At 43.8% G+C, this 27017-nt stretch overlaps 2 protein-coding genes across 2 annotated transcripts; one reads left to right on the plus strand and one right to left on the minus strand.

Moving 5' to 3' along the window:
* Positions 1–276: 276 nt before the first annotated feature.
* Positions 277–16363, plus strand: Dnal1 (dynein axonemal light chain 1). Its single transcript, XM_032909137.1, has 7 exons — positions 277–282; positions 414–523; positions 2879–2934; positions 7000–7055; positions 12675–12801; positions 14232–14372; positions 15437–16363. Exons 1-7 carry the CDS (start codon positions 277–279, stop codon positions 15475–15477), a joined length of 537 nt encoding a protein of 178 aa, XP_032765028.1. The 3' UTR covers positions 15478–16363.
* A 7251-nt stretch (positions 16364–23614) lies between these two features.
* Pnma1 (PNMA family member 1) lies at positions 23615–25202 on the minus strand. The gene has a single exon (XM_032908114.1). It carries the CDS (start codon positions 24757–24759, stop codon positions 23698–23700), a length of 1062 nt encoding a protein of 353 aa, XP_032764005.1. The 5' UTR covers positions 24760–25202; the 3' UTR covers positions 23615–23697.
* Positions 25203–27017: the final 1815 nt, after the last annotated feature.

The raw sequence follows: 27017 nt of genomic DNA on the forward strand, positions 1-27017 counted from the left end.
ACCAGAAGAGGGCATCAGATCTCATTACAGATGCTTGTGAGCCACCATGTGGTTGCTGGGAATTGAACTCAGGACCTCTGGAAGAGCAGTCAGTGCTCTTAACCTCTGAGCCATCTCTCCAGCCCTACCCAAAGACTAATAGACTCTAAAAGGACTTAAAATATTACAACTAGAAGTTCTTTTCTGCTTGTATCCATTTGTAGGTCTGAACAGGTGTCTGGCCCAGGTACATAGGAGTTAGGCTATAAGACCACTAAACACAAAAGCCAACAGTAAATGGGGGTAATGATCTAAGTTGGTAAGGCATAGTAAATATTTTGAAACAAACATTGAAAGGCCTTAGGAAATTCTGACTTCTTTTGTTCCACATTACAACCGAGGATCATTTTGTGCCCAATTAATTTTTCCCACAGGAAGAAAAGACGGGTCAGAAGCCATCTGACGCCAGAGAAATAAAGCTGTATGCCCAGATCCCCCCCATAGAGAAGATGGACGCGTCTCTGTCCACACTTTCTAACTGCGAGTGAGTTCCCCTCTCTCATCCTCTTGTTGTTCCGTTTTCCTTCCTTTTCATACACAGACTAGAAAGACGTTGCTTTCCTTGGCCTTTGTTGTTGTTAACTGTAACGTCTCCCGTGACAGAGCCAGGTGTGGAGACGCGTGGTTCATGAGATTACTGATGGAGTGGTGCTCAACAAGGCAGCATTCGGTGTAGCTTAGAGAAGGTATTTGTAGATAGAAGTTTCTTAGTCTTTCGGGAGAAGCTAAATAACATAATGCATTATTAGTTTGCTATGTAGCCTATGTCCTAAGCAGGGGATAGTCGTTCAAAGTTAACCTGAGCAACTTATCAAGACTGTGTCTCACAATAAAATAAAAAGGTCTGAGAAGGAGACTGGAGAGACTGGAGTGGTCCAAGCACTTGCCAAACACTGGGAACTGCAGTTCAGCTCGCCAGAACCCACATCAGTGCTTGGTGATTCCAAGCTCAAAGGGAAGAGACAAGGAATCCCCAGAGCAAGCTTGTGCTATGACTGTGCTCTGAGTCTGACAGAGAGAGCCTGACTTAGGGAGCAAGGTGGAAGAGGATGGGCAGTGACTCAGGAGCAGGACTCATGGACATCAGGCCTCCACCTGTGTACATAATGGGAAAAGACGGGCTGGAGGGCAGACTCAGTAGACGAGTACTTGTCTAGCACTTGCGTGTGCAAGGCCTTGAGTTCCACCCAAGTACAGCAATAACATAGCAAAACAAAATTTAACGTCTGTTTATTTCTCCTGTAAAGGCACCCAAAGGAAAATCATGCTTGTTTACTAGATGCCGAAGAGGTCACCCCAAAACAAACAGAACAAAACAAACTTTAAAATACAGTTCAAAATGCCTGGAAAATACAGTAAACATGAAAAAAGGAATTAACATGGACCTAAATTATCATACCTTGTAGCACTAGTACAGTTACTTTGAGAGTAATTGTAATTAGACTGGGCATGGTGGCATATGCCTGAAATCTCAGCCCCTGGGAGGCGGAGGCTGAGGCCGGAGGATCCTTAGCACAGGGTCAGATGAGATCCTGTCTTACAAAAAGAAACAAATTCTAATGGGGATCAAATTATACTTATTTTGTAATTTTACTTTCTAGGTTTTTAAATATCAGGTTGATATTAATTCCTTTCATTTACTTTCTAAGCCTTCCTTCCATACAGTTTAGCAGGATTCTGTAGCTAACTTGAAACAAGACTTGTTTGCGTGCTTCCTTGTATCTTGTCAGGGCTATAGAATACTCTAGAGTTTCAAGGTTCTTTCCTGTCTGTTCTTTACCCTATGTTTATCTAATTAGGGTCCCTTCACTTGCCCTTTCTGTAGGAAATACGCCCAGTCTCATCGTCTCAGAGGCATAATGTCCCCTAATGCAACCTCCTAATGCAACAAGCTGGACCGTTCCTGGGCACACATCTTTAAATCTCTTAGACTGATGTCTTTGAATTAAAAGGGAAAGCAAACATATTTAGTTACTGAGTTCCACTCGTTCCTTGTGATGAAAGCATACCATAGCACTGGGAAAAAATTTTGCTTCAACTATGACTTCAAAGTAATTAAAATGTTTTTATCATAAAACCATCTAAAAGGCAGTGAATTTGGGGCTTGTTTGTGTGATGCACCAAAGCATGTCCCCAGAAAGCATGCAGGAAAAGCTGGTCTGTTCGTGTTTTACAGACATCTTTTGGACTGGCTGCCTCGAGAGGAATTAGAGAATTCCTTCACAGCCTTAGCCCTAGATTCAAAGGCATTCCTCTTCCCACTGCAGTGCTGAGTGGGTGAGTGGGTGAGAGGCTCTCAAAAAGATGCAGCTTTAACCCTTTACTTACCAGCTATTTTTATAGTAATTGCTTTTGCTCTTTCAAGCAGATTAAAAATGAATAATTCCTCCTCAAGTCAATCATGAGGGTAAGATATGTTCCAGGGTTTCCATTTTGGCCCTGCTGTTTTGTAACTGTGCAATATTGGGGGAAATCATTTAACAGCTTTGCACCTGAACTTCATGCATAAAATGCAGTAAAAATATCTCAGAAGGCTATGAAATATTGGACCAAAAACACATGTACTAAACATTTAATAGATAACACCAAATTGCCCTTTAAAAGTTTGTTTTTAATTCTCTATAATGAATGTGTATTAACTCATAATCAATGGGGGAGAAGATTTCAAAATGAAGGATTAAATTCTATGACTGAAGGGGGAAATTGATTCTGTATAAAAAGAAACATGAAATTAAAATCTTCCATGGGCATTACTATAGATAAATAACTTCTGACATTTCAGTTAGGGTCTTCTTATTAATTCACGTTTTTCTTTGTTTTTGTTTTTGTTTTTTTAAAGGAAGCTTTCCCTGTCTACAAACTGCATTGAAAAAATTGCCAACCTGAATGGCCTAAGTAAGTGACCCACAGTCCAGATGGCTCTTGGACTTGTAGTTATGGAGCAGACATTCTGGAGACACTGTGTCATCCCAGGGGCTGGCACCTGTTGTGACCACAGAAACTGTCAGATGATGGGGACTATATGCAATCCATGTCTTAAGTTTCCAACAAGAAAGGAGGGGCAGTGGCGTGAGACCTGAGTGTTTTAAAGTTCGTCGAAAGCTTTTATAGAGTTAGAGCTGAGATGACTGAGACCGCCAGCTTTCTCTCTGTGTACTTGTTCAGATTTGTCCTGTGTGTGTTAACTTGTTTCATCTGAAGTCCTTATCCTTGTGAACGGTGCCACTGCCCTCCCAGCTGTCTCTGCTTCTTATTTCCTCAGTTAGTTCCCCAGGGCTGCTGAACTAGTGATTTAAGGGACAGATTTATTCTCTCAGTTTTAGACGCTGCAAATATGAAATTAGTTTCACTGAGCAAAAACGGAGCCTCCCTGAGGCTTTGGGATGAGTCCTTTTCTTGCTTGTTCTGTTTTCTGGTGGCTGCCACATGCTTTGGTTTCTGAGGGCATCATACCAATTTCTGCTTTTGTAATCCAAGTACCTTCTTTTCTGTCTGTGTTAAGTTCCTGCCACCCTCCCATGAGGACGCGTGTACACTTTCAGCACACCCTTGTCGTAAGAAGGATCCCTATCTCAAGGTCTCTTCTCTTCTCTTCTCTTCTCTTTTCTTTTCTTTTCTTTTCTTTTCTTTTCTCTTCTTTTCTTTCTTTCTTCCTCTTTTCTTTTACTCCTCCATTATTTTTTTTTTTTTTTTCAAAACAGGGTCTTTATGTTGGCCTGGTTGTCCTGCAATGCACTATGTAGACCAGGCTGTCCTCGAACTCAGAGTTCTGCTGGCCTATGCCTCCCAAATGCTGGCTCTATGGCAAGATCTTTAGATGTCTACAAAGGACTTTTCTGCCCTATAGAGCAAGTTACAGGCTCCAGGGATTGGCCCGTGGGTGTCTCTGGGAGAGCCAGTGTTTAGTTTATGGCATCCTTCTCACCCCCAAGCCCTGCTCCAAGTCCACCGCTGAGTCATGTTTATTCTCCTCTGTGAAGGCCACGCAGATTGCTGCTCTCTGTTTCTAGGAGCTGAATCTTTAACGTAGTTCCTTATTAGCTTCCCCGTAAGTCTCGAAGGAAACAATATATGTGAATTTATTATGCATTTCTATAAATGTACAAATCAAACATACACACACAAACTGGGGTAGTTTGGAGAATAGCATATGTCCTTGTAGCCTAGGTTCTAGTGTGCATTTAAAACGTGGTTGTTTTTTTCCTTTGGTCAGTTATAATATACTAAATTTGCGTGGTTTTGGTGTAAGAGTATATGAATGGATATTGTGTGTGTTTAAGTCAGAGGACGGCATTAGGTGTTGTTCTTCAGTAGCCATCTACCTTGCTGTGTGAAAAAGGCTTTCTTACAGCTGGGCTACGGTGCTGCACACCTTTAATCCTAGCATTCAGGAGGCTGAGGCAGGTACATCTCTGAGTTCAATGGCAACCTGGTCTCCAGAGTGAGTTCCAGGACAATCAGGGCTACACAGAGAAACCCTATCTTGGGAAACCAAAGTTGAGGGATGGAGAACGCTTTCTTTTCTGGCCAAGTAGATCATGCCAGCCAGCTAGTCCCAGGAATCTGCCCCTCTTCACCTCACTAGATCTGGGATTGCAAGTGCACAACAACCATCTTTTCATGTTTTTTTTCATGCTAGCTCTAAACTACCACCCAGCCTACAACACACTCCACTGGTGTCACAGGATCATGACTTACAGGGTTTGAGAAGCACGCCCTGGTGACTGTGGCATAAGTGATCCTTTCTCTCTTTTCTTTAGTCAACTGTCACACTGATGCCAGAGTTCTCATTCTGAAGGCACCATTCTCCACAGCAGAGACCTTTGTGTCAGTCCTTGTGCCCAATAGACACTTAATATCTAACGCTCCTGTCTGAGTCATCTAAAACCTACTGCCTAGTCGTTCTCAAACAGGGGCGTACCATTTCTTTGTTGGCTTGTTTGTTGGTTTTCTTTGTTTGATTTGTTTGTTGTTGTTTGTGACTCGGTCTCACTGTGTATCCCTGACTGTCCTGGAACTCACTATGTAGACCCAGTAGGCCTCAAACTCACAGAGACCCACCTGCCTGCCTCCTCTTTCTGGGTGCTGGGATTAAAAGTATGTGCCACCACGCCTGGCCTTACATTTTTATAACTTTTGTACACTTGCTTATACAGTGCTCCTCATTGAGTACAGTCTTGTCTCACAAGAAAAATCTGTAAGAAATTAAGGTCAGGATCAAGAATGCCACATCAAGTGCCACATCCTCCTAGGATCTTCCAGATCACTATTTTGAGAGTATTTATAATAATTCACCTTGGTTTTAACTTTTGCCTACTGATAAGTACAGTTACTGTAAAGATCAAGTGAGCGAATGTATGTGAAGTGTAGAGTTGTATACGGTGCGATAAGCTGGGTGTGGTAGCATGCATGTGTAATGAGCTACTTGGGAGTCTGAGGACAGCAGTTGGAGTTTGAAGCCAGCATGAGCATCCCTGCAGGACCTTGTCTCAAGAATAAACCTGTGTTTAAAGGGGAAGGGCTGAAGCTAGGCTTAGTGGCTCATGCCTATAACCTCAGTCTGTGACAGGCTCAGGCAGAATGATCCCTGCAAGTTCAAGACCAGCCAAGGCTACACAATGAATTCTAGGTCAGCCTGTCTCAAAATTGGGGGGTGGCTACCAACCAGCTTAAGGTTACAGTGCTTGCCTGACATATAGAAGGCCCTGGGTTCAATCTCCAGAACTAAAAACAAAACAAAAGCCCCTCAGTAAAGACTAGCAGTGCTCATAGTTTGGAACATATGCTATGCTTTATGGCTTCTCAAAAGGATACACCACAGCCAGGAAACCTTCCAGTCTTCATGTTAGGCAGACAGACTCCTTACCCTGTGATGAATGCTCAGGAGAAGGGGTAGGGAAAGGATTTGCTTCAGTTTGTGGTTCTAGAGTTTTCAGTCAACTTCATCTAGATTGTTGCTTTGGGCCTGAGACAAGATGGACACCATGGCAGCATGTTCTGTCAGGGAGATTGGTTGTGCTTCCCAAAAGAGAGAGGAAGCGACCACAAACAAGGCATATCTTCTCGGGCTATACCCATATTGGCTCACTTCTTCCCCCTTGTCCCCACTTCCTGATTCCTACCATCTCCCACTAATGCCACAAGGACTAATCATGACTCAGCCAGCTCCCCAAAGTTCTTCCAATGCACAATTGTCTGTGTCTCAAATGGCGTTCTTATTGATTTAGGCTATTTCAGCTATTTCCTCTACCTTGGTGTCTTTGTAATTAAAGTCTGCTGAAGTTCAGGGGACCACTTGTGGGGAGTCTCTTCTGCTGAGAAACGGGTTTGTGCACAGTGTATTCAGATGCTGATTCCTATACCTGGAGACGAGGCGCGCGCAGTCCAGGTTTTGTTACTGTCTTTTCCTGACTTCATCCGTCTCCTTCATATTCTGATTGGTCAATAAAGAGCCAATCAGTCTCTTTGCTGGAGGAGAGAAGGTGTGACTGGTGTCCTGAGAGAGGTGGGAGTGGGGGATTCACCACGAGCGATTGATCTGAGCTGGTCGCTAGGGGTGTCACCATGAGAGAGAGGACAGGCGATACAGGAGCAGGCGGGGAGAGATTGGGGTGGTCAATGCTGGGCACGTGGCTGGGAAGCAGGCCAGGCCAGCATGCCAGGCAGGACAGCTCGGAATCTGCGCAGCGTAGTGCCTGAGGGTTTTAAAAGGGGCAATAGAATAGTCCCCCAAATTTACACTCCTCCATGTGGATTGCGAGAAATGAACTCAGCTCTTCAAGCTTGGCAGCAGATGTCTACTAAACCTCGCTAGCTTTCCTGCCCATTTTGTAATGAGCGTCTTTAACGCACTGTGTAGAGATATTTATTTTGTAAAATTCCTTATAGCATGTTGTTCTCCTGGAGTCAGGATAGTTGTTTCTATATTTTTCATGACCAAATGCTTTCTTTCCACAACAGAAAACTTGAGGATTCTGTCCTTAGGAAGAAACAACATCAAGAACCTAAATGGACTGGTAGGTCGTGCGTCACTTTTTCAAAAGTGCACCTTTTATTAAAAATAATATTTTTTTAAAGATTTATTCATTTATTATATATAAGTACACTGTAGCTGTCTTCAGGCACACCAGAAGAGGGCATCGAATCTCCTTACAGATGGTTGTGAGCCACCATGTGGTTGCTGGGAATTGAACTCAGGACCTCTGGAAGAGTAGTCAGGTGCTCTTAACCGCTGAGCCATCTCTCTAGCCCTAAAAATAATATTTTAATAATAATATAATACCCTTTATTAAAAATAATATTTTTACACTGTAGAAGCTTTACAAGTAGAAAACCAACTCTGACATTTTAAAATCGCTCACAGCTTGCCCGACCACTTAATGTCTTCAGTGCTTCCATAGTCAGTTAGGTGGAATTGGACCGAATGTCTGTTTTATATCTTTTTATCTTAATTCATTTATTTTTAGTATTTATTTATGTATTGTGTGTGCATGTGTGTTTATGTTTGTGCTGTGGCATGAATGTGCGTGTCAGAAGACTGTTTGAAGGGATCAGTTCCCTTCCACTTGTGGGTCCTGGGATCAGGTCTTCAGACTTAGCAGAATGCATATTTATTCATGAGCCACCTCACCAGGTCAGTATCTCCTTTTAAAATTTAAATTAATATGTAATTTCCCTTGTAATCCATACAGTATATCCACATTTTCTGAATGCCTGTGTGTGTGTGTGTGTGCGCCTGTGTGTGTGTGCTCCTGTGTGTGTGTGTGTGTTGTGTGTGTGTGTCTCTGTGTGTGTGTGTGTGTGTGTGTGTGTGTGTGTGTGTGTGTGTGTGTGTGTACACCATGGCATGCCTATGGAGGTCAGAAGAGAATGTTTGGGACTCAGTTGTCTTCTTCCACCACGTGGTTCCTGGGGATTGAACTCAGGTCCTCAGGCTTAGCAGCGGATGTTTTTACTGGATGAGCCATCTGTACGTAGATGCATGCTCCTCTCCACATGTATCTGAGGCACAGTCTCTCCCAGCACAGGAAAGTTGAGTCTGGATCCAGTTAGACTAGAAGCCAGCACCCAAGGACCCTACTGTCTGTTGCTTCAGAGCTGGGTCTTTGTGGGGATGCCTGGCTTATTTTATGGGTGCCAGGACCCAAACTGCTGCTCAGGGTTACAGAGCAAGTTCTTTAACCACCGAGATTCCTCCAGCCCTGTGAATACCTGCCTTAATACCTGGCTAGCACTAGATACCTGGTAGAATTTAAAACAGTCTTTGTGAGCCAGGTGTGGTGCTGAATGCTTTTAATCCCAGCACTCACAGGGCAGAGACAGGTGGATCTCTGAGTTCAAAGCCAACCTGATCTATAGTTCCAGGACAGCCAGGGCTACACAGAGAAACCTGTCTTGAAAAAACAGAACAAAAAAACATAAAAGCAAAACAATCTTCATTCTTACTGAGCTTATTATAGGAGACATGCTAACAGAAGTTGTACATTGGGTGGAATGAGAGGAAGAGATGGTTTTGTGGGTGATGTGCTTGCTGCATAAGCAGGGGACCTGAGTCTCCTCCAGCATGTTGAGGAGTTGGGCATGAGCACATCAGAAGCAGAGGTGGGGGGATTCTCAGAGCTCAGTAGCCAGCCCTGCCAATTGGTGAGCTCTAGTTTAGTGAAAAACCCTGCTTCAAAAAATAGATGTGGAAACTGATAGAAATAGATACTCAACTTTGACCTCTGGCTTCACACACACACACACACACACACACACACACACACACACACAGTCATACACACATGTGCACATACACCAAATAGAGTTTACTAATCCATCTGGAGTTTAGTTTTACATGTATCTAAATATTAGACATTATTTGTTTCTGTTTCTCCAAATGAATAGCCATTTTTTTTTTTTTTTTTTTTTTTGAGCTGGGGACCAACCCAGGGCTTTGCGCTAGGCAAGCGGGGACCACTGAGCTAAATCCCAACCCATGAATAGCCATTTTTTAGAAAAGTCTCTTTGGGGCTGGATAGATGGCTCAGTGGTTAAGGTCACTGGCCTCTCTGGTAGAACCCTGGTTTGATTCCTGTAACTCTAGTTCAGGGATCTGATGCCCTCTGTTGTCTACTGTGGATACTGCATGCCCATGGTGCACTGGCACCTACCTTTCCCCCTTCCCTCTGTTTGGGAATGCTGTCCCCTAAACTCGGTGTGTGAGTGAGTTCCTGCTTGGTTAGTTTCCTCTTGTTCTTTCGTGAGTCCCTGCTGCCTGTCTGATGCCTTCGTTTTCTTTAGCTTTATATTGTTTGTGATATCCACTAGGACAAGTCCTCTCTCTCTCTCTTGTAAAATGTTTATGACTTTTCTGGAATTTTTACTCTGGAGAAATTTGAAAATCACTTTGTTGAATTCATAAATATAAATTCCTTTTGGAAATCTTAATAGAAATGCATTAAATGTATAGACTTATTTGATTGATGTCTTTATAGCAATAAATTTTTCTTATAGGAAGATTAGCTTATTTTGCTGTTCTTCAATACAATTATATATAAGTTTTAATTTCTATAAGATGGTAGTTCTCAACCTGTGGGTTGTGACCCCTTGGAGGTTGAAGAACTCTTTCCCAAGGTTCACCTAAGACTATCAAAAACACAGATATTTATGTTATGATTCATGACAGTAGCAAAACTACAGCTATGAAAATAATTGGTATGGTTGGGGTCACCACAACAGGAGGAACAGTATTAAAGGGTCACAGCATTAGGAATATTGAGACCCACTACTATAAAGCTGTCTACACTTCTTTTTCTTTTTCTTTTTTTCTTTTTTTTTTTCTTTTTTCTTTTTTTCCGGAGCTGGGGACCGAACCCAGGGCCTTGCACTTGCTAGGCAAGCGCTCTACCACTGAGCTAAATCACCAACCCCCCGTCTACACTTCTTGAGCCAAAATGTATTTCTTGGAATTTGTAGTTCTCATTGCTGCAATAAGTGTGGTAGGTTTTCTTCAGCAACTAATAATATATAAGATAAAAACCTATTTTTTTTTTAACCTAGGGCTGTAGCTCAGTGATAGAGTAAGGCCCTGTTTAAGCCCACAGCTGCCCGAGGAAAAAAGACCTAGTCATTATGTACTTGAGTAATCAGTTACAAAAAATCCTAAAGAATTTAGAAATAACACATTCTACAGTCATAAGCAATGCTATATTATCTGAATTCTTCATACAATAATGATCTGTCACTATGTGATCCAAAGTGCTCTCAACAGCAGCCAATAAAACCTTCGCACTTCCAAACCTCATAACACACTAGTCGCAAGGAAGCCCCTACTCGTTAGATTTCAGTACTTGCAATGTAGCATTGAGGACGGAACCCATAGCACATGCAGGCTAAGGCCAGCCTCCGCCCTTAGCTACAGCTCAGCTGAGTTCATGGAGACATGAGAAAGACAGAGATCCAAGGCAACGAAATTGGATATAATGAAACTTAAATTATCTGAAGACCAGTTCTTTTGCTCTAAAAGTTATGTGTGATATTGTTGTTGTAAAAATATAAAAAATAAAAGGGTATCTTTTATCCCTACTAGGTCTACACTGCGGTGCCCCAAGATATCTGCTGGGTATCTTAATTCTCAGTCAGCAAAGCCTCTCACCCGCTCTGCTCCATCCCATATCACACTGCTGAAGGCCTTTCTCTGGGCCTGGCAGCAATCTCTCTACCCATCTAGTTCCCAAGGCAGATTTTCATGCCAGAAACACACATCTCAACTCCTGGTGGCCCAGACCAGCGGCCCCACAGTCCATTACACTTAAATCTACACATGAAAGAACACACAAAAATAACCTTTGACCCAATTGATAAGATACAATTGCCCACCTAAACATACAAAGCCCAATACACATCCATCCCTTAAAAACATTTGTAACAATCTGTAAAGGTACAGCATGGAATCTTAACGTCATCTGCCATATTGTCCTGCAACGGCTTCTCTCCCTCTCCCTCCTGTCTGTTCCAGTCTCCTCCTCTTCCTTCAAACTTCTCTCCCACCCATCCTTCCTTCTCCTCCAATGACAGCCTCCTTCTATTCTGTACCTGCCCCTCACCCATATTTTACAAGTTCAATGGGGAGGTTCTGGTGAAGTCACCTGATCCCTGAGTACTGACTAGGCAGCTGTCCTTGGGGCAGTGGAATCAGCATCAAAATACAGATAACTCCAGGGCAAACCACAACATAATGTAATTAAATCATTTGGAAGAAGATGTCAGAATATTAGTTTAGAAAACTTAGTTAAGTCACAATTTTCTGGCATAGGAGTGCCAAGGCAGTGTGATTAAAATTCTTCACTTTCTACTTGGAAAGTTAAAACTAAGGTGAAGTATGGGGTTGAGATGGCTGTGTTAACCCAGGCTACCCTATTCTCAATTTTCCTCCTAGTTTTGCCATGATGAAAAATTCATTAAGGATTTTATTTTTCCATAGTCTTTTAAAGGACAATTGCCCAGAGTTGGATCTGTGCCCACCACTCATTACCGTGAAGGGATATGCAAATTGTAAGGGGTGGGGAACACACAAATAGAAACAATGGGTCCTGCCCAGCATTTTGTTTTAAAGGAAAAGATCATTGCATTTGTCTAATGTCTACTGAAAATCTTTGTGCAAATAGTGATTGTCTAAAATTTAAGAGACAGTATGATATAATAACTTTTATGCTATAATAGGAAGATCAAGTATTTAAAATTAAATTTTATATATCGAAAAGATAAGATGAGGTCTAAAGAGATAGCTCAGTTGGCCAACTGTTTGTTGTACAGCACAAGGGGATTGTGTTTGACCCTTAGAACTCCCTGGAAAAGCACGTTAGCATGTGATTGTAATCCCAAAGCTGGGGAGGTAGAGATGGGGTCCCTGAGGTTGGCCGGCTGGCCAGCCCACCTGAATTGATGATCATCAAGCCAGTGAGAGACCTTGGGCTCTTAGAGTACAAAATTCTCTCAATGTTAATAATTAATTTTTTTCTCTAGTAAATGTTGAGAAAAACTTGAATTTTAGAGCAAGTTCTGAGAATTAATATAAGTGATCTTTTTTTTTTTTTTTTAGTATAGAATAGCGTTTATTCAGGGCATGGGGAGGGAAGTAAAGAGGGTGGTGGGGCGGGTAGAGGAGTAGAGGCCAGACATGTGCACGTGGAGAGAAGGTGGAAGGGAATGGGGAGAGAAACAGAAGGGAATAGAGTAAGAGTAAGAGAGCAAGAGAGAACAAAAAGAGAATGTAAGTGATTTTAGAGTCCTATATAATACAAAGAAACTAAATTGGTTTATCTACTTTAAAGTTTCCTCAGGACCAAATAATATAACCTATAAAAAAGTAGTTTGGAACTACCATTCAATACAAATGACAGAGTGTTGCCATTGTTTCTCTTCTTGTGACTTCAGTGGCTACTTTGACTGTTTATGAAGCTATTGGAGGACAGAGTTCAGATCCACTCAATAGGGGAGGGAATGTTCTGTTTGTTCCTTCATGAACTAGGACTTCCACAGTGTCAGCTCTTTGGGTGGACTGGCAAGTCTCAGATCTCTCCGATGTCTTTGTAAGGGAGGAGTCAGGCACGAGAGTTAAAAATAAGAGTGTAATTCAATGTTTTCCTTCCTAGGAAGCAGTCGGGGAAACACTAGAAGAACTGTGGATCTCCTACAATTTTATTGAGAAGTTGAAAGGGATCCATGTAATGAGGAAACTGAAGATTCTCTACATATCTAATAACCTGGTAAAAGACTGGGGTAAGCTGAGAGCGCTTCTGCCTCCTGTTTATAGGAAACAGCCAACAGTAGCTAGGTGTGCACAGTGATGCACGTATATCCCAACACTCAGGAGGCTGAGGCGGGACAGAGTTTAAGGTAACGATCTTACCTCTCAACACACTAACAAAAAGAGAAAATACCCAATCAGGGGAGAGCACACAAAATAGGACTTCTTATTTTTAAATGTAGAGAAAACAGGTTTAGGAGTAACTATAGAAATTTTAAATTTTAAATACAAGAAGTATATATTTAACTATAACTATAATTATAATTATACTATAATTATAATTTAAATATAAGTATATATTTAACTAGGCCTGGGAAAATGGTTCATGGGCAACGTGCCTGCCCCAAAAACATGAGAACCTGAGTTCAAATCCCCAGTACCCATAAAAGCCAGGATTAGACAATGGTTATCTACAGTCCAAGGTGGGGAGGGGAGGACAAAGGGTCTGGGGCTCAACGGACAGCCAGTCAAGTGGAACCAGTGAGCCCAGGTTCAGTGAGAGGTCCTGTCTCTAAGAAGAGGTGCATAAGATGTGAGGAAGACATCTGATGTCAACCTCTGATGTTCACATACACATACACATTCACATACATATATACATACACATTCACATACATACATACATACACATTGACTTACAGTAAATATGATTGTGTAGGTCTTGGTCCTATTAATCATGAAAAACTGTGTTGTCCAACGGCTGAAGAAAGTCATTTAAATGCAATGACCGTGGGAGGCTGATTTGATACCTCCATTGCTCTTTTGCACGTTATTCTTTCAGCATTTCTAACACCTGCTGTACACACCATGAACTATGCCAAAAGCGTAAAAGGCGTGTTGGGAGGATGGAACACTGTTCCAACCGCCAAGTCGTTCACAGCTCAGAGGGGACATGTTTAGTAAGCTAATATTTCTAAAAGTGTTACAGTTCTGTGGTGAAAATCTGAGTGAGTTGCTTTGAGAACTCAGACATGATGGGGTGCACAGAGACAAAGGGGGGGTAGCATAGCTTCCCTGATGCAGCACCTCAGACACTGATTGCTCTTCTTTGCAACGCTGAGCCTCCTCCGTTCATCCCATGTTAGGGCAGCATTAAAGGGAGAAGAAAGGTTTTTACCCTCCCTCCCCATAATTTCCTCAAATCATGACTTTATATGATAAAGCTTCTCTTAATCTTCAAAATTTTTTTTCTTTTTTTTTTTCGGAGCTGGGGACCGAACCCAGGGCCTTGCGCTTGCTAGGCAAGTGCTCTACCACTGAGCCAAATCCCCAACCCCAATCTTCAAAATTTTAACCACTGCCCTGCACAGTCACAAATGGAGTTAGTGACTGAGTTCTGTCCCGAAAACCCTGAGCGTACAACACCGAAGTTTGTCAACCTGGGAACTGTTTGTGCTTACAGCTGAGTTCGTGAAGCTGGCTGAGCTGCCGTGCCTGGAGGACCTGGTGTTCGTGGGCAATCCCCTGGAGGAGAAGCATTCTGCTGAGGGCAACTGGATTGAAGAAGCTACCAAGAGGGTGCCCAAGCTGAAGAAGCTGGATGGTGAGTGCCTCTGGCTGGAGATAGTGTCTGTCTGTCTGTCTGTCTGTCTGCTGGGTTTTTGTGGTGGTTTGTCTTTTGAGACAGGGTCTTACAGTCTTAGCAGACTTAGAATTCCCTATATAGTCCAGGCTAGCCCCAAACTCACAAGTTCTGAAATTAAAGCCACCAATAATAAGTCATTTTTAAGACCTCTCTTAAATGATGCCATCATTGTAGAGTAGGTCATGAGGTAAAATTTATACATCAATGGTCCCCAAGGACTATGGCAGATGTATCTATTGTCCCCATTCCCAAGACTCCTGTTGCGAGCGCACGAGCAGACACACACACACACACACACACACACACACACACACACACACACACACACCCCACACACACACACACACCCCGAACACAATACTCTAAGGTTTCTTGTGCTCTCTGCACTTCCTCATTCCTTCTCCCCACCACTCAGTCTCTGGCCTTCTGTCTGTCTCAAGATCAGTCTACTTCAGAGCTATGACTAAGCCATGCTAAATGCTTCCCTTTCTCCCCTGTAGAGACATACCCAGGTATAAATGACATGACACAGGAGTAATCACGAGACAGACGCATTCCCAAAATAATAGTAATGTGCAAGCTCTAATGTGCAGATGGTTTTTGTGACCCTTTAAATGATTTAACTGAATTTGCATAAATGGCTATTTCACATTTACAAAAAAGGAGGGCCAAGAGTGGTTAGAGTTGCATAGAGGAAGTGAAATCCTCCCCTTAAGAGTGAAACAAGCCAGGGCGGGGGATTTAGCTCAGGGGTAGGGCGCTTACCTAGGAAGGGCAAGGCCCTGGGTTCGGTCCCCAGCCCCGAAAAAAAAAACCAAAAAAAAAAAAAAAAAAAGAGTGAAACAAGCCAAAAAAAACCCAAAAAACCAAAGAGAGTGAAGGTGTGGTAGTGCACACCTTTAATCCCACTGCTTAGGGGGCCGAGGCAGGTAGACCTCTGACTTCAAGGCCAGCCTGGGCTACATAGAAAGAAAGAGACCTTAAAGAAAGAGACCAGAAATAATTTTTTTTTTAAATTTTAGGTACTCCAGTAATTAAGGAGGATGAAGAAGAGGAAAGCTAAGAGTGTACTTTCTACTTTGTGTTAATTTATTTAAATGTTATGAGAAAAATAGATAAGTTTTGTATAATTGTCTATTTTAAAGATTTTGTGGGCAGAGTTCTTAAGATAAAACACATCTCTCACTTCCATCCTTTTAAAAAAAACCTATTCAGTGTTTCTCCCTCAAACTAGTAGCACCAACTTAGTCCAGTCCACCGTTGGAAACTACAAATGTCCTGGTTTTGTCCAGCTGCATACATTACCTGTCTCCTAGTACTTACAGACCAGCAAAGGGACCTGCTGTCTGTACTCAGTTGCTTAGCATCTTTTAGCCCAGACATTTTAAAGACAGACTTCACGTTCGTAGAGGGTTCAGACCCTTATAGCTCAGAAGCACAGGTGCAGCACCCCATTGCTTCAGTAGCAGCGTGGTGATGGGACGCACTCCCATAGAACACAGTGGCACCCAGAAGCAGGATCCAGCGTCTAATTGGAAACACTGGTCAGAAAAAGAAGAATGGCTGTCTTGGAGCTTTCTTGGCTCATGGTCTATTTTCTTCTTTTTCCAAAACTGTGTGCTCTGTCAACTGGAATTTAGGTTGTGCTACTTGGATGGCCGCTTAAGTCATTATGCACAACCAGACACCCATGGTCTAACGTGGCTGATGTGGCTGTTGGGATCACTCCTGGTAGTAATGTGACCACATCAACTCTTGTGGACCCTGCTTTGTGCAGATTTTTAAAATAATTTCTCATGTGTTTAAAGCAGTAGTCAATAGTCCTAAGTCCTACCATGGAGATTTCTAAACCCTTTACCCTGATGATTTACCCTGCTGCAAAGACTGAATTTGGTACCTACAAGCAAATGAAACAGTATTTCAAAATATATAATTTTGAGAAGATCTAAGTTAAATGGCTTTTAAAGTGTATCATGTAAGTGGTGTGGAGGGAAGAGAGAGATGTTTTGGGGTAGACCCCAAGCAAATGGCAATACGTTGCAGATGATCTCGTGTGGAACACTGTAGTGTCTTAACCACACTCTGCAGAGCAGTAGTTAAGTGTGAAGATATAATTATCATGTAAGAAAAATATTCTGAAGAATGTAAAATGTCATTAGTACCAGATGAAGTGTCTAGAGGGCCATGATAGAATCACTGATTGCAGAGAAGTCAGAAACCCTGCCAAACTGTGCCTAAAGTCTCAGCCAGAGGCTACTGATTCTCGTCCCTGTCTCCATGTGCTTCTCTGGCAAGTAATCACGACGAAGGGGGCAGAATCTTTCTTTTTAATGATTATATAAGTAGTCTCGGTTTGAGAACTTATAGCTATCAATCATTTCAGTAAAAATGACTCAATTTCTCCAAGAGTCACACTGGTCAGAAGGGACCACTGCTTTGACAATCAACTCTAAATCCATACGAGAATGCCTGGTTGTGGGGTGGAGAGACAGCTCAGAGCTAAGACTGCCTGCTGCTCGGGACCTGAGTTTGTTTCCCGGTTCCCATGTGGAGGCTCACAACCTCCTGGAACCCCGGGGGATCTCAGGTCCTTCTCTGGCCTCCCTGGTACCAGGCACACACATGTTGCACAGACAGACATGGAGGCAAAACACTAAATACATAATAATAATAAATTTTTAAGAAATACCTAGTCTAATACCTTATAGCATTCCTTTTTAGCTTTTCTGATGGAAAGAAACTTTACACTGACTGGCTTAAGCATTCAGAACCATTGGCATTTCTCTGGTGAGCAGCAGTGGTGAGACTTCCTTGGTGGTGCAGAAGCGTATAAGCAGAGAGGGATGCTGTCGTGGCTGCCTACAGTTTACACAGGCAAGCCTGCTCCACTGATGGCTGTGCTTCCTGAACTGTACCAGAGTGAGGGTGGGGAGTGGGTAGCTTCATGCTGGCTCTGTGAAAGACTGACAGTGATGTATGTGTGTTTCCAGATTCTGTAGTTGGGAAACACCCCTCCCCCATTTCTTGATGTCTTTTAAATCACTGGTGGTTCTCAGAGATGTGCAAGGTGCTTTTCTGTGTCCATGTCACAAAGATCATTTTCAGCTCCTCGCTACAAATAGTGGAATGACTTTGATGCGTTTCTGTTTCTGGAATTAAAGCCAAAATGCATTCAATTTGAAGGCAAAAGGCCAGCCTAGTCTACAGAGCAAGTTCCAGAACAGCCAAGGCCACACAGAGAAACTGTGTCTTGAAAAATACACCCCCCCCAAAAAAAAAAAAAAAAACGAAAAAGAAGGAAGGAAGGAAGGAAGGAAGAAAGGAAGAGAAGGAAAGCAGGAAGGAAGAGGAGGAGGGAAGGAAGGAAATGGAAGACCGAGTACATGAGAGAGTTAAGGCTGTCCGCTCCGTCCTCACGTCTAATTTTACTGCTAACAATGTAGTTGAGGATGCTGGGGCTTATGCCATTCAGTTTGGAGATGGAACCAACTTGGAATAGATGCTTTCTGTATCAGTTGAACTTCTAGTGTTAAAAACAATGGTAAGGTGCTGGACAGCCTAGTATTTTAATTTTTCACTGTCAATATGATGTTGGTATATTAGAGTTCTGCTTCCTATGTTTCCTAACTCTGAGCTGGTGGCCATATTATCTATCTAGGCCTTGGAAGACATTCACACTCCCTGCTTACTGCACCGGATGTCCTCGGTGTCCGCACTGTTTACATTTAGGACTGTGTGACTCACTCTTGTGGGGCTGTGCACTGTGTGCTGTTCAGCTGCACCCCGTCTCTCACTCCCTAGATGCCAGTAGCTCCTCTCCAGTCGTGGTAACAAAAGATGCCTCCAAGCATTGCCCACTGAGCCCGGGAGCAGGTGGGACAGCCAAACTCTCTAGGTCAGAGCCAGTGGTTCCTATCCCGGCATCCCTCTGTGCAGGCCGTTCATCTCCAGCCTGTACTGAGGCACCGCTCGCATTATTGTGAGAGAAGGTGACATTTTACCGTCATCGCAGAGCTGATCAGGTGTGGCCCTTTTGTGCAGTGCTGAGTTTCATGTTCCCCACACAGCCTTAGAAGCACAGGCCTGGAAGCTGCAACCTCTGTGTAGGATTTCAGCGTGAGTTTCTTGTTCCCTGCTCTTCTTAGGACAATGGTTGATCACTTAATGTACCTCTGTCACTGTCAACAAAATCCAACTTTATGATAGATTTTGTTTTATTTCTAAAGCTTAGTATTTGGATTATACTTCAGAAAAGGTATCTTCCTCGACAGACGTTTTCTGCTGACCGTGTCAGTCATTAAGTCTAGACCGTGCTGTATTGAGTAGCTCACGCCTAGAAGTTAGCTGCTGCAGGTGTCCAATACAAGTGACCAGAGGGTGCTGTCCCTGACCGCTCAGTAACTTGCGATGCTTCCTGGGGTTGCCCTAAATGTGGCTCTGGAGTGGGAGTTTCTTGTTGAGTAGGTGTTTGTCAGGGTCTGAAAGCAGAAGAGGGAGCAATGGAAACAAATCTACATTGGCTCAGAGCTGGTGACATGGAAAATGGGGGAGTCTTTTACCTAGGTCGTTCTAGAGGTTAAAAAAAAAGCCAGCCTAGAACGTTTGCATTTAATCATCCCAGTAGTAGTTCACAGTTCACTGAGACCATAAACAACAACACATGGGTAAAGGGAGAAAACCTGTCCTTCCCACAGTCAGCCTCAGACACGCTTGTCCTTTATGTGGGGCCATAATGAGTCTGTGGATAATGCAGCAGAGAGGCGGGCTGTTTGGGACAGCTGCCTAGACCACAGTCTTTCATCTCCACCTAGTGTGAAAGGTAGGAAAGCCTAAGACACGTGGGAATTAAAGCAGTTTACACTAGCAGTCACTCAACTGTTCACTTCCATGTTTGTGGATCAGTGCCTGCCTTTTACTCATCACTAACTGTAAGAAAGGAAGCAGAGGGAAAACTATAGGCCTGTAGCCTAATAGAAATCGGTTCACTGAACACGTGAGGAATTCTGATCAGTTCTCATTGATTTGCCATATTGGGCAGATTAGAGAACCCAGACAACCAAATTATGATGTGACAAAGATTTAACAAGAGAAAATAGACTATTTTGAAATAGATTTGCACTTTAAAATTCTGAGTGTGGCTCGTGGGAAAGTACTTCCAAAGGGCCGAGTCTGCACACACATGTCCAGACTTCAGCCTTTGTCCACACACGCTGCAGTTGTTGTCTGTCTTCATGGTCACTTAGGATGTCTGCCTTTCCTAGCTGGGTTGTGTCCAAGGTTGTCGTCCCTCTGGGAGGGTTTAAAATAGCTTTTCAATTCAGAATAGAAACTTTGGTTTGGTTTGAATTAGTTTGGTTTTTGTTTTTCAAGACAGGGTTTCCCAGGCTGTCGTAGAACTCAACTCTGTAGACCAGGCTGGCCTCAGATGCCGAGATCCACCTGCCTCTGCCTCCCCCTCCCCAGTGCTGGAGTTAAAGACGTGCACCACCACTGCCTGGCCCACATCTCAATTTGAAAATTTCATTACATTACCATTCATTACATGGTAGGTCTCCAATCAGTGGGAGACCCTGCCTATGACACTGTTGCCAAGTGGCCAGTGGAGAGCAGAAGGAACAAACACAGTCTACCAGCCTCTCCCAGGTTGTTCTTCATGGCAGGAGCATCATTCTAAAGCTTTGGCTTCCAGAACCACGTTCATTCTGAAGAGCATTTTAACATCTGCTAATGCTTTGGTAATAATCTTTTATACATGGGAGTTTTGTAGCATGACTTTAGGACTAAACTTATTGTGCATTAAATTATTTAGTAATATTGAGTTTCTGAATGTTATTTTGTGAAACTTGTTTTAAAATAGTAATAAATCATGTTATTTTATAAAAAAAAAAGTCCTTTGGTTATTATGTTTTAATATAGAATAACTCTCATGATATTTGGTTTCTGAAGCAATTCAGATTTTGAGAAGCTGAGTCCATGCATGTGGTGATAGGGCCAGGGAGGAGAGAAAAGGAGAGAGAACAACAGGGGTGGAGAGACACTTAGCTGGGGTTGATTGATTGATCGATCAGCCCTCGCTGTTCTAGAACTCACTATATAGAGTAGACTGGTCTCAAATCAGAGATCTGCCTGCTTCTGCCTCCCTAATGCTTGGATTAAAGGTGTGCACAACACCCAGCTGAACCAATCTGCTAATTTCTTCCTCACTTAACATAGTGAGGATGTCCCTTGCTGACTTTCTAACTCACCCGCCATTATGTGTCCACTGGAAAGAGCACTCCCCTGGTCACCAAGCTGCTCCTGCCCTTGACCATTCTTAGTAAAGGTTAGCTGAGAGACCTCTGAGAAGCAGGGTAACCCCACAGTATCAGGAGCACCATACAAGCCAGTGTATAGTCTGTGCTATCAGTCAAAACACAATTTAGTTACAGAATAAAATTGCCATGAGGTTTCTACGATCCCACTGTTCTTTGAATATACCTGTCTAAAAGAAACCAGGATTTAAAAGTTTTGAACGGGCTGGAGAGATGGTTCAGTGATTAAGAGCACTGACTGCTCTTCCAGAGGACCAGAGTTTAATCCCCAACAACCACATGGTGGCTCACAACCATCTGTAATGGGATCTGATGCCCTCTTCTGGTGTCTGAAGACAGCTACAGTGTATTCACATGCATAAAATCTTTTTTTAAAAAGTTTTGAGCTTCTAGAGAGGAAACAAATCAAATTCTAGTTACTTTTAATTCACTGTTTCCTTGTTCAAAGGATGTGTGTCTATCAGCATCTCAGGAGACTGAGGCAGGAGGCTAACCAAGTCTAAGAATTACCTCGGCTACAGAGGAAACTCACCTCAGAAAAACTGGGGGAAGGGCAATGCGCACCTGTGATCCTGACATTGCCTTATGTTTTGTATTATGTATGGATATATGGGCATGTAGATATGCACAGTTCTTACATTAAAAAAGTAAAATACTTTTCCTCATAGGATGCAATCAGTCAGCTATATAAAAAACGGATACTAAACATGTTGGCACAAGTATATACTACCACACTAGGGAGGACGAGGCAGGAGATTGTAAGTTCAAAGCCAGCCTCAGCCATAGCAAGTTGCAGGACAGCTTCTTTGTACGATGCGAGACTTCTAAACAACAGACCAGTGAGCAGGCCTGCCGGTCAATGGTAAAGCGCTTGACCTGCATGCGCATGATCCTGGGTTCACTCCTCGCTGCTGAAGAAAGCCGTCTAGCAACCATCGAGTTGAGGTTGGATTGGCGGGATAGCGTGGGCTGGTGAGGTGGCACAGCATGTAAAGGCTGTTACCATCAAGCTGCTGACAACCTGGGTTTGATCCCCCAAACCTATGTAGTGGGAAGGAGAGGTTGTCCTGTGTCTCCATGTTTTACCCACAATCAAAAGCATACTGGGTTCCTCTAGGAAGCCAAGGATGCCGACAACATGAAGAATGCAGAATCCATCCTTGTTTTTAAGAACATATATCTAAGTGTATAAGTTGGGAGTCTGCTTGGTTAGCATGTGGTAGCAGATTTCAAACATGTATAAACGTGTAAGAAGTCAAATCTTATGTTGAGGGACCCACATGGTAGGAGAAGAAAATTAGTTCCTGCAAGTTGTCCTTTGGCCTCCATATTCATACCATGACATGCACATCAACATATACACACACAGTATTCTAAAGAAAAGTCTGGAAGAACACATAAAGAATATTAGCATTCACAAGCAAACAGTCACAGTTAACACATGGCACTGGAGTTCTGTCACCCCATTCTCTGCCCCTGAGTTGATAGTTCACTGGTGCCTCCACGAAGCCGAACCTCAGAGACAGACAGGCCTGCAGCCCGTATTACACCAGCTCTAGTCTTCAACCCTAAGAGAGAATTTAATGGCATTTCCAGTTTTACCCAGGAGCTCAGAGGTTGGCATCTGAAGTCACTGAAACGTATAAAATAGCTCCTGGGAAACAAATACTTTGCACACATGTGACTGGACCATTGTTTCTGTACTGAAACAGTCACACGATGACTTTAAAACAGAAAGATTGCTAGATAACCTAAGCCCCAATTCAAATTTTTGTCAAATTTCATAGAAACATATCTCTTCAGACATTATCACTTGCCTTGAGGAAGTCATGTGAAACCCACGGAAAGGTATAGCAAAGGCCAAATGTAGCAATGTCTGCCTAGAATCCCAGCCCCCAAGAGAGAGCCAGGACGACAACAGGTTTAAAAGCCCATGCTACACAGTGAGACTGTGTCTTAAAAAAAAAATAGCTAGGAGTAACCCAGGCTCTGTGGAGGCTGAAGGCAGGACTGCTGCAAGTTTGAGGCCATCCTGGGCTACAGAGTGAATTTCAGGCCAGCCTCAGCTACAGAGTGGGACTGTAACAGAACAACCAAGGAACCCGACCAACCAAAATGTGTAGGTGACACTGCAACTTGAGTTCATAGCAGGGGGGTAGTTTAGTTTTTTTTTTTAAACATGAGCAAAAGTCCTTGTCAGGAGAAAAAAATATGTGAAGCTAAATTACGCTGAAAAATTTTATGCATGTCAGGAAAAAAAAGAATTTTCAATTTTTTTTTTGTATCCATCTATTCAATAACTTCAAACTTAGAACCCTTAGCATCAACATGACCAATAATGACAAATATTTGAAGTGGGGAAGTGTAGCTTGTCCATGGCCACTCCCCCTATGACTTATGTCTGTATCTTCCACCGTGAAGAATTTGATTGTGCAGCTCTATAAAAACACATCTTTCTAACCCGTCACTTTTAATCCGGGGATACTTTTCAGGGAAACTGATTCCAGTGTTGAGCCGTGAGGAATTAGAAATCTGCATTTTCAAGATGAGTAATATCTAAAAGTCGCATTCTTTCCATGGATACAAATTAGCAACAATTTCCAGTAAAGCTGTCCACAGTGTTAGTAACAAATACAAGAGTTTGTAGTGTACAGCCTGTGAACCCGGCATGTACTTAGCATCAGAACTTGCAGTTTCACAACCATCGTGACAGGAAGTGTCGCAGCTTCATGTTTCTCACAGCTGTCAGAGATGTCACCAGGAGGGCTGGCATCACTGTAGCACTATGAACCGCCTTTACTCCTGCCAATTACACAATTCTGTGAATGCTACAGGAATATGCGGGCCTGACTTTCTCATCCCATCCCTCAGAAAACAAAACAAAGGCAGGAGGAGGCTGGCTGTTTACTTTGAGGGACAGGCTTACTAAAACTTCACAGGAATATCAAAAGCAGCCTGGCCAGTCCTGGGATTCAGAAGTGCCCCTCTAGACCTAGCTGCAAAAGGGCAGCCTCGGCCTCCTCCTCCTCCTCTTTGGCTTCCTCCTCTCGAATCTGCACCAGTAACTGGAAGAGGTTGGGTGCAGGCCCTTCTGTAGCCCCAGCCAGCCACAACTGCCTTCGGAGGGCCCCGCTGTGGTTGGCCCCAGCGATGACCTGTTCCAGGCGAGCCTGGTTCACGTTATCTTTATCAATGGCCCCCTTGTCCACTACCTTTTGCAGCAGAGGCTCCAGACGGATAACGTAAGAAGATAACTTTTCTCCTGGGTTTTGGTAAGTGTTCAGAAATCGGACCTGTGCATCTCTAGAGCTCTCCACGCTCCCAAACACCTGCTCAAGAGCCTTCAGGCATTCTGCCGTGGTTATAGCAGGGTTGTTGGTCTTGAGGATGCGAATGACATCGGCAGCCGGGCCTCGCAAACTCTCCATCAACCGCCGTCTCTTTTCTATATCAGACACCTGCCATTCCTCTATGACTTCATTCGAGTGCTCCAGCCAGGAATCAAAGGTCTCCTCGCCAGGCCCGGGGATGTCCCTCCCGGAGAACAAAGTCAGCTTCTTATACCATATGGACTCAACAAGAGGTTGAATAACATTATCCAAAATATAGTTGAGCATCTCTGCTGGCATTTCCGGGCCTGGGGCTGGAGCAGGGTTCTGAAACCCAAGCACACGAGCAACATCTTGCACCGTCCACCCTTCCCTAGCTAGAAAGAGGTGCAGCCTTTCCAAAAACTCCGCGTCGGAAGTGGGGGGCTTAAACACTACTTTCCAGAGCCCTCCTTTGCCTGGCATCTCCCTGGGGATCAGGGAGTAATCCACCGTCCCAGTGAGCTCTAACAAGGCTGCTTTCGCATTTTCTTCCCTCCAGAACATTCTCCCCAGTACTCGATAGGATACCTGGGGCATCGCAGCTTGGAGGGTCTCTTCGATTTCGGTCTCATCACAGTTCACAGGGATCCCCCAGACCAACAGAGCTCTCTGAGAGTTCACATCCATTCCCCTGCACCAGTCTTCCAATAGTGTCATAGCCATTTCGCCCAACTATTAAGAGTGCCAGTTCTACAGACTGTGCTTGGACTGGCTGTTGTTGGGCTTAGGACAACATGCTCTCCTCCCCCGGTAGGCCAGGGGGCGACAAGCTTCAAGCAACCACAATTACCAAAAGACACCAGAGTTCCTTCTGGTCCCTTCCGGGTCCCAAGTCAGTGCCACGGGACACTCCGCCTATCACTCGAATGTCGCCCTTTTGGTCCGGGCAGGAGTGGACTGGCTGCGGCTGTGCCTTGCGTCACTGCTTTGAGAAGGGGAGGAAGGTGGGCTCAAGGCGGTTGGCTGCCGGCTGGAGATGACTGGGTGCGGTCGCGGGGCGTGGCAGCTCCTCCCACCTCTCCCTGGCCCGCGGGCGGCAGAGGGTTACTCGAGGCCGTGGCTCAGCTACACCGAGAGAGGCGGCACTCGAAGCACCGGGGACCGAGGCGGCACTCGAAGCACCGGGGACTGAGGTGGCAGGAAGCGCGGAAGGAGGGAGGAACCGGGCTGGAGGCAGCTCTGCTCAGCGCTTATGGCCGCGCGCTCCAGCAACGGCCTCCGTGCAGCTGCACTGGAGGGCGGAACCGGTCCGCTCGCCTCCCCCAGTGTCACCGTGACAACTGTGTCCATGACGACGCGAGATGCGCGGGCTCCAGAGGATCTGGCGGTTGCTATGGTGCCAAGAAGGGGTTTGAGTAGTCTATTCTATGATGGTGCATTTCTTTTTACCCCTCCCCCATATTCGTACTTCCCAGATTCCTCCTTAACAATATTGCTAAGCATGTTTTGTTTTATTTAATTTTGCTGTGGATTTAAGTTGGCCTTATTGATACGCATCTACCACGACGGACTTGTCTCATATCCATTCTATGCATTCACTCTGCTGTGAAAACACTAACTTTGACTTCCGTGAACCACCAGATTACACGCTGCAGCTTCTCCGTTCCTCCCCATAAGACTAGAAAAGAGGATTCCACCTACTGGTTCCTTTGAGTGTCTGACTTGGCTTTCTTGTCCAAAATTTGTGTGTGTGTGTGTGTGTGTGTGTGTGTGTGTGTGTCTATGTGCAAAACCTAAAGTTTGTGTGCGTGTGCACACCCTCCCCCCCACCGGACTACTTCTCTTTGTAGCCAAGCAAACTTCTTGTCCTTACTGAGTATACAGGATAGCAAAACAGACCGCTTAAGGCTCAGAAAAGGAGAAGTTCCCATCAAGCAAAACAAGGCCTATCAGTCAGTCCCAGCTGGCAAAGACACCCCTATAAGAACATGGCATTCAACAATGACTTTTTTAAAACCTTATTTAATAAAAGGTCTTAAGATACAGAACATTCAAAAGTAAATAAGTTACATGGGTACATTACAATCACATCCGCAAGATTCTCTTTAGTGTATTAATTTTTTTTATAAAAAGCACACAAAAAATAAAATTTTCGGTCTGGTCTATCACAACTGTACACAAAGAGGTAATATTTATATATATGTACACTATTTAATATGTAACAGTCTTTTTTAAAAAGAGTGCCACAGGCAACAAACACATGAAAGGCAGTGTCTGACCATTTTGTTTCAAAATAAAAGGAATATACTTACTTTATGCTATTAAAATATCTGTACAATAATTACAGTCAAGGCTGTTTCTGTGCTGTCCTCTCCAACAAGGCCTTTAATTTAAGAGACAAATGAAGAAGAGCTCTAACAGCTGCAAATTTTTTTTTGAGGAAACAAACACAGCCAAATGTGGGTTAGACACAACTTTTTTTTTATAAAAATATGCATACTTCCTGTAAAAACCTAAGGGTTTAGGCTTTGCCAGTCTAGTAATAAATAACAACCCAGAAAAGTGAGCCCCAATAAAAACATTTGAACAGCTGAGGCTGGAGTATGTGTTGTACTCTTCCCCTCCATCTTTAACATCTGGCACATGAGAAGAAAGAGGTTAGGTGACTGAGGCAGTTAAATATAGGCAATCCCTTTAGACATCATCGGCACAGGGCCCTGTGCCAAGGTTGGAGGTGAAGCGGCAGAACGGTGGTGGGCATGTACCTTAGCTATGAGGGGGCTGCTGAAGGCTTGGAGGGCAGCAGTAAGGGCACTGTCTCCTTAGATGGGCAAGAGACCTCAGAAATGGTGGAGAACACAGGCACTATGTCAGTTCACGCCCTCTCTGAATGCAGGTGGAGGCTGGAGACAGGCAGGGTGACACGGTATAGGGATGCTACTGTAAAAGAGGGAGCTCTGAACAGAAAAAGAACAACAAAA

This window comes from Rattus rattus, chromosome 7, assembly GCF_011064425.1.
Source record: "Rattus rattus isolate New Zealand chromosome 7, Rrattus_CSIRO_v1, whole genome shotgun sequence".
NCBI classification, from domain to species: Eukaryota; Metazoa; Chordata; class Mammalia; order Rodentia; family Muridae; genus Rattus; species Rattus rattus.

What these genes read in the sequence shown, in the direction of transcription:
- Dnal1 (XM_032909137.1), top strand. An exon ending in TCCACACTTTCTAACTGCGA is followed by an intron (nt 524 to 2,878) that starts GTGAGTTCCCCT and finishes GTTTTTTTAAAG; the next exon opens with GAAGCTTTCCCTGTCTACAA. An exon ending in CAAGCTGAAGAAGCTGGATG is followed by an intron (nt 14,373 to 15,436) that starts GTGAGTGCCTCT and finishes TTTAAATTTTAG; the next exon opens with GTACTCCAGTAATTAAGGAG.
- Pnma1 (XM_032908114.1), bottom strand. Translation starts at nt 24,759, where the DNA reads ATGGCTATGACACTATTGGAAGACTGGTGCAGGGGAATGGATGTGAAC.